General features: G+C 37.1%; 1 protein-coding gene across 2 annotated transcripts; it reads right to left on the minus strand.

The window, feature by feature from the left end:
• Positions 1–561: 561 nt before the first annotated feature.
• mettl6 (methyltransferase 6, methylcytidine) lies at positions 562–5,565 on the minus strand. Of its 2 annotated transcripts, XM_026914122.3 has the most exons (6): positions 5,498–5,565; positions 5,022–5,294; positions 4,813–4,947; positions 1,443–1,613; positions 928–1,069; positions 562–848 (listed from the first exon to the last, which is right to left on the minus strand). In XM_026914122.3, the coding sequence occupies exons 2-6, from the start codon at positions 5,286–5,288 to the stop codon at positions 709–711; spliced, it is 855 nt and encodes a 284-aa protein (XP_026769923.1). In that variant the 5' UTR covers positions 5,289–5,294; positions 5,498–5,565; the 3' UTR covers positions 562–708. The 2 variants fall into 2 exon arrangements, with proteins under 2 accessions (XP_026769923.1, XP_026769922.1); XM_026914121.3 differs by having other exon boundaries at positions 5,022–5,559.
• Positions 5,566–8,212: the final 2,647 nt, after the last annotated feature.

An 8,212-nucleotide genomic window follows, 5' to 3' on the forward strand; every position in this document is an offset into this window, starting at 1 on the left:
ATAAAAACCACACACTTCCAGATGCTTACAAGTGAAAGACTTTCTGTAAAGCCCAGATTCACGCAGAGAGATTCTCATGAACAGTCACGCTGAGACAAGAGTTCACTCACCAATCTCTTCCTGTAACAGCATTTCATGGACAGTTTTAAAAGTAATTACTAGTAAAAAGTTACAGTAATTTGAGGAAAAAATATTACTCTAAGGTCTGAAAAAAATAAGTATGTATGCAAGAAAAAAGAATCATCTTGTGCAGACTATGATGGATTATTGTTATAGACTACCCTGTGTAGATTTCACAATTAAAACATTTTTGAAAGCTGAGATGGAATTGTCTAAAGTGAACTGCTCCTTCTCCCCTTTGAGATACTTAAGCTTACCACTAAGTGTTTGATTATTATTAATTGATTTATTTGTTTATTCATTCATTTATGCTGCCATGCTGCCCTCTTGTGGTAAAAGGTGGTAATGACAGGGTTATGGCTAACTGACTTGTGAGCATATCTACACATCTGTCTTACTCTGTTATATAACAAAAGTGCATTAAATTAATTAATACAGTAAGATCATACAAAACATTTAATTTATTTGATACTCAATCAAAGTTCATTCAATTAATAAAAGTGATACTGACTCATACAATGCATAAAAATATGGTCTATATTCACTGAATTACATGTATTTATCTATAAAGCACTGATAAAACCACAGTCATTCAGGCTTGCGGTATTTACTCTGGAGAAATACTCGTGGAACACACAGTCCTTCCTTTTTGTTCACAGTTTCTCTCAGCACGTATTCGTTTACAAGAGTCTGAAACCCCGCCTGCTGAAACAGATTGGCCAGACACTCTGAAAGAGAAACACAGAGTTCATGGTATCATACTCACTACAGAAAAAAAGGCTGATAAAAATACTAACAGAGACTAACCTCGGGAGAAGAAATAGGATCGAGTGCCATCCTGTCTGACATAGAAATTCTCCCCAAGCTTGCTCCCTGACTTAAACCTCAGCATGGCGTGATCATAGAGGCCATAATCCCTGAACAAGACAATTCCTCCTGGTTTTAACACCTGCCAAACCCAAACAGAAACGATCTCATGGGTTTTTTTCCAGTGTCACATTTCCATTCAGCCCAAAAATGCCTGTTTAATAATCACTTGCATACTTAATAAACATTATATACAGTTGATGTACAGTTTAAAAGACTGTATTGATAAATTAAGTATTAATATCTACCTTTTACACTGCAACACATTATACTTGTAGGTCAAAGTTCACAGTAATATTACCTCTCATAATCACATTGAATAAGTAATCACACCCTGATATCACTTTCTTCATACTGGAACTGTATAATAATCTTAAATGAATTTTAGGTTTGGGAAAAGCAGCTCTAAAAATATCTACCTTTAATGCAGCATCTAATTATATAAGTCACTTTACCCGATAAATGTTTTCCACGACTTGGTGCATTCTGTCAGGGTGAATAGCTGACAGGACAAATATCAGAGTGGCAACATCCAGACTGTTTTCTGAAATGGTGGCACGGAGGTCGTCTTTAGTCAAGTCACACTGAAATGCCAGACATCGCTCTGGACAGTACAGAGAGTTTTCCTGTAAAAGCAAATGCAAGATTTTGTATGAGCATGGACAGCATTAACCGAATCTCACTAAAGATTTGTCAACATGCAGGAGGACACAGGGATGGACAATTTAAAATGTTTTTTTTTTTAATTTATAATTAAATTTTATTAGAATTATTAGTTTTTTGTTTAATGCAACACTAGCTGTGCTGGCAGTTTGTTATAAGTCTTATATATTGTGACATGTATCATATATCATAGAAACGTCTTCAGTTACAATAAGATGATATTTTTGTCATGTCTCCCACACCTAGCAGGACACATTTTTATATGCAGCACTTTGATGTGCACCACGATAAATACCTTCTGTTTTAATCCCCCCAAATTAACCAGTTTCTGATTGTGGGTCAGGTTAATATATTAAACTTTATGTGTCAGAATTGTGACTGTCACAGCTTCTCTACAAAACAAAAAAAACAAACAAAAAAAAAAATCACATAGCTGTATCAATGCTAAGAATAATCATGGGTTCAGTCTGCCACTTCTCTTGGAACTGCCTTTGCTTTGTTTGGGGTGTAAAAAAAAAAAAGAAAGAAAGAAAAAAAAAAAAAAAAAAAAGGTTTAAAACCGCTATACCAGGACTGACTTGGACTTTTTAAATTTATTTAATTACAAGTGGGCTGAATTAAAAGAAAATGAATGAGGGAGCGAGTTTAACACCTGTGGTTTATACATCTGAACACACGCACACGAACGAACACACACACACAAACAAAATAAACAATATTATCATATAAGACAGAAAGTACATTTGAAATTTGTTCATCTTTATCAGTCAACTCCAAATGATCAAACGTGGGAAGTTAAGGCAACCTCAAAATAAACAGATACACACACGAATTCAGTCAGGTCCATAAGTATTTGGACAGTGACACAATTTTCGTAATTTTGCCTCTGTACACCACCACAGTGGATTTGAAATGAAGCAATCAAGATGTGATTGAAGTGTAGACTTTCAGCTTTAATTCAAGGGGTTTAACAAAAAATATTGCATTAACCATTCAGGAATTACAGCCATTTTTTTTAGAGAGTCCCTCCATTTTCACAGGCTCAAAAGTAACTGGACAATTGACTGATAAGCAGTTTCATGGCCTGTTGATGAATGAAACTGGTTTAATGAATGAAATTGTGTCACTGTCCAAATACCTATGGACCTGACCGTAACCATGACAATTTACTGTGTTATATGAGGGTCCATTAATGATAAAACAACAACAAATGGAAACATTGCTGAGGTAAGGATATTAACCATATTCCAGTCTGATAACCCATACCAGCATGTTTGCATTTTGTGTTTAGAAAGGTTGTGTTATCAGAAGCAGCTAGAAACAGTAGCGGTATCAGTTATCAGTGTTCAAACCTTGTGAAAGTATATACTGTGTATATCTTGTGCTGTTCATGATGTTTTGTGCATTTCTAATGAACATGCATATTGCTGTATATTGCAAATACAGCTGAGGCCAAAAGTTTACACACACCCAAGCAAAAGACATTCAAACTCCACACACAACCATACACTTCCTGTGTTAAGTCAAATAGAGTATCTGATTTATTCAAAATAAGAGATCATTTCAAATTTATAGCTAAGAGACTGATTTATTTCAGCTTTTACTTACGATATCAGATTTTCAGTTGGTCAAAATTTAACATACAGTTTATTAGTATTTAGTGGAATTGCCTTTTAATTGCTTAACTTGAATCAAACGCTTGGGGCCTTCCACAAGCTTCTCACAACACTTTGCTGCAATGTTTGCTCATTCCTCCTGACAGAGCTGGTGTAACTCAGTCAGGATTTTGGGCCTCCGTGCTCAAAGCACGCTTTTTCAGTTCAGTCCACAGATTTTCTATGAGATTCAGGTCAGGGCTTTGTGATGGCGACTCCAATATTCACTTTGTTGTCTTTAAGCCATTTTGTTACAGCTTTGGAGGTATACTTAGGATCATTAGGCTCATGGCATTCTTTGGATTAAAAGCCTCAATCTTCTTCCTCCATACACTGCTCTGATTATTATGGCCACACAGTTCAAATTTGTTCATTTAACCAGAGAACACCCCTCCAAAAAGGAAGATCTTTGTCCTGGTGTTCACCTGCAAACATCAGTCTTGCATTTTTTGCCGATCATGGAGTAAGGGCTTCTTCCTCGCATGACAATCTTTCAGGCCAAAGGTGGATGCACATACTGTGGTACCTGATGCCTCCACCTCCTCCAGCAGTTCCTTTGTTGTTGTTTTTTGGGGTTCATCATTTCAACCTTTCAGATCAAAGTTCATTCGTTCGCCTCTTTCCTGAGCGATGTGGTGTCTGTGTGGTTCCAAACTGTTTAAATTTCTTGTTTGGAAATTGCTCCTAACGAGGAACTGGACTTACAGATGTCTGGAGTTGCATGAATTTTCCCATGGCATCATGAGCAAAAATTCACTGTATCTAAAGGACTTTTTACAGCCTCAGGTGCACTCCCAATTAACTCCTAATTATGACAATTGGACAATGCAAAACAAATTATTTTAATTTTTTTAATCATTTATCAATGAATGGCACTTCATGATTTTAACCATTTATACTGTAGTTACATTTAATCTTTTGGAATGTCCAAGAAACAAGTTAGTTCTTGTTATCAGGTTTATCATAATATATATGATATAAATAGTCTTTCCTTCACCAGTCTCTCTTTTTTCTCTCTTGAAGTTAATAAGACCAAAAAAGAGGCAAATTGTTACTGAAAATGTTACTGAAAATCTTTCCTACTGTTCCAAAGCACTGACACTGGAGACGCCTTCCATAAAAGTTAAATGTTATCTCCTTACAGAAAGCTTCACCATGTCACCAATCATACATTTTAATTTGTTAGATAACACATTTTTAATGTTTATTATAAGTCTTAGATTATGTGAAGTGTCTGCTGTAGAAGTCGCTGTGAATGAGTTTACTATAGAAACAATAACATCTTAGAACAAGTAGAACTGCTGCTATAGAAAATGAATCAACATCTTCTAACCAATCAGATCTGAGAATTCAGCAGCGCTGTGGTAGAGGTTAAATAATACCATCATCACACACATTAAAGGAAAACAGACGAGCCTGGTGTCATGATTTATATGCAGCGAAATGGTCCTGGAATATCATAAATTTTGCAATATGGCAAAAAAGGAACACGACCGTTGGCACTTACTTTCACAAACTGTACAGCTCGAGGTGAAAAGTCGCATGCGTAGATAAAGATGTTGAGATCCTCTTCCAACAAAGGGAAGATGCAGTTTCCAACTCCACATCCTGCCTCCAGCATCACCAGCTTCTGGGCCTCAAACTGAAAAGCCAAACAAATCAGTTAACCATTAATCATTCATTTTCACACAAAGCACCGGAGCATCAACAACTCACCTCTCTGCAAGCTTTAAGCTCCTCGAATTCCCTTGTAGTCCAATGTCTGTCTTTAAAAAAGTTTGTAGTATTCCTTTTGTAAAATAAATCCCAGTTTTTCTGAGCATCAATCTCCAACCTCTGCTGCTTAAAGTCTGACACCAGAACCTGCTCATTCTTCAGCTTTTCCATCTCTTCTTCTGACAAAATCCTTTCACATGAATCTGTGGACTGATGAGGAAACTGAGGGGCTGATGACCCAACTCCTCCATCTTTTACTTGGGCCATAATAATCTACAGGAAATTCCTCTAGTGATGATCCCAACTTCATTAACATTACATTACATTACAGTGGATAAAACTATCTCTGAAGCCTAAAGTCAATCCGTAAAATAACAGGCATTTGTATTCAACAGTGTATTATATCAGTTAAAAACTTATCAAACTGATATATCTTTCATTTAAGAATAAAATAGTTTCTTAAAAATGGTGCATACAAAATCATGCTCAGCTCCTGAGGTCGTCGCTTCCGGTTTACTTTTCTTCTTGTACAGAAAATAGTTGTCAGGACTAGAACAATTGCGTATGGCGACATCTAGTGGTCATTAATATAAGGTCATTTAAATCACAACTCAAATCACATCAAACTTTGAAACATTTGGTTTAAAATTGATGCAAAATAAAATTGAGTTGAGTAAATAGAAAGCAAATAAAAAGTGATCAGCACTTATTTCGGTTGATAATTCAAAGATTTTATTTAATATAATAATTTTCAATAAAAAAGGGGGGCATGGTGGCTTAGTGGTTAGCTCTGTTGCCTCGCACCTCCAGGGTCGGGGGCTCAAATCCTTCCCCATCCTGCCCCGCTCTGCCCCGCCCTGCCCCGCCCTGCCCCGCCCTGCCCCGCCCTGCCCCGCTCTGCCCCGCTCTGCCCCGTCCTGTGTGTGTGGAGTTTCCACGTCCCCCCTGTGCCTTGGGGGTTTCCTCCCCCAGTCCAAAGACATGCATTGTAGTCTGACTGGCATTTCCAAATTGTCCATACTGTGTGATGGGTTGGCACCCCATCCAAGGTGTCCCCCACCTTGTGCCCTGAGTCCCCTGGGATAGGCTCCAGGTTACCCCATGACCTTGTGTAGGATAAGCAGTACAGAGTATGGATGGATGGATGAATTTTCAAAAAAACATAGGATATATTAATCACCATACAGTCATTTTCAGCAACGCTTTATCCTGGTCATGATCAATCCGGAACCTATCCAGGGAACTCTAGGCATTCATACATAGGGGCAATTTAGTGTAGTCAATCTTTCTTTTCATTACAAGTCACACTGAATCCTCTCTAAAATGACCGTGGGTGAAGAATATGGACTACAGCTCTCCATTACGATCTGTTATGATCTGTAACAACAGTCTGATATGAGTTTTCACCGCTTTATATTGATTTGATGTAATCTTTGATATACTGGGACACCATATAAAAGAGGAATTTCATGCTCCATCAAGTCAGTCTATGCAATATCTACCTCCACACCTCAGCAAACACGGAGGACATCTCTGACCATTTTCTTCTGTTCCACAGACAACTACAGAAAAAAAAATATCTATTCACCTCTGAAATTATGTTCTGGTTGCAGAACATATTTTCGCTTTAACCTGAGGAAATTTAAATCATAACCCAATTCCTTCATGACAGGAGTTGAGCCCTTTTGTGTTAAATATCTACGGAAATCTAAACCACATTCATTATCTGTAAACATTACTGACAACGATTTCTGACCCTATTATAAGCCAGCAAACATTTTGATTTACTTATATATAGTATTTGAAAATCAAATATCAATCATCAAATATAATATTTCAAATATAGTATTTGAAAATATTGTAACAATTCTTTATTCTCCTCTAGAACAAATCCAGAGACCACATACTTAATTTTACATGTTTCTGAATATAAAACATTCATTAACACTGATACCTTTAACTCTGGCAGCTTTACTTACAGTCACTAAATAGTGCACTTATCTTAATGATCCATCTAGGCTATTAACTGCTTTTAAAACAAACCATTTACAGATTTTAGAACCCCTTCCATCTCAAATCTACATCCCTTTGCTTCTTTATCTATCAAACAATATTTTTACTCCTGATATAAATCAACCCTAATTACCAATCCTGACAATTTCACACTCCTTATTTAGTTCTTGTGTATTAGTTTCCTAATAAAGCATGCTCACTGCTCCATTTATTATTGCACCTAGTGGTAAAAAAAAATGGGAACTGTAACAAGTGTTAATAGGGGTGGGAATCATGCTGCCCCATGCTCTTGCTATAAATATTTCCAGTGGAAGAGAAGCAGCAGACAGACCACTTAATGACAGAGTTGCCAGTTTTGCAGTTTTTATGCCAGTTTGGATAGTTTAAAAGAACTCTGCCAAGATCTTGTTTTATAGCAAATAACTGGAATTAAACTTAATTAATTTCTGCAAAAAAAACATAAAGTGTAAGTGCAGACAGTGTGTTATGATGTATAGCAAAGATTGGAGAGGGAACCAGGGAGTGGATAACGTTCGTACTTCAGAAATGTATCTGCACCATGGTGACCTCGTTTCCCATGCAAAAGCTGAGAAAAAAAAACAACTAAAATATGTTTTTGGGATAGATTCAGATCTTTCGTATGGTTTTTCAGAAGTTGTTGGACTGGAAATTTAGCTGAAACCTGGCAACCCTGGTTAATGATTAACGATTAGCTCTTCTGTGTGCACCTCACTGGCAACAGGAAACACACCTGCTCTATTAAACACAGTTGAACAAAGGTATGTCTAAAACCACTTAAAATGAGCTGCTAGACTATATGCTTAGGTTGTCGACTCTCAGCTGCCTATTTCATTAGCACAAGTCAAGTGTGATAGCCTCTTGACTTAATTTTGCCTGAGGTTATGCCATTTTTAAAATCCATCATAAACTGCTGCTGACAATATGGTCCAATAAATGCAATAAGCAATTACACCCACTGGACTGGTGGAGCTATAACCTGTAGCAATGATACCTCGTTACATGTCTACCACTACTCCCTCAAATTCCCTACTGTCATGAATCAGTGATGTTTTTCTGTGAAGAGAGGCTGGAGATTCTGGACACTGGAAGACTTTTATCACGCACATACCTACATGGTGGTCTAGTGACTAAGGATCCTGTTCCCTCACTGTTGTGGT

Source organism: Pangasianodon hypophthalmus, chromosome 1 (assembly GCF_027358585.1).
Source record: "Pangasianodon hypophthalmus isolate fPanHyp1 chromosome 1, fPanHyp1.pri, whole genome shotgun sequence".
Lineage (NCBI taxonomy): Eukaryota > Metazoa > Chordata > Actinopteri > Siluriformes > Pangasiidae > Pangasianodon > Pangasianodon hypophthalmus.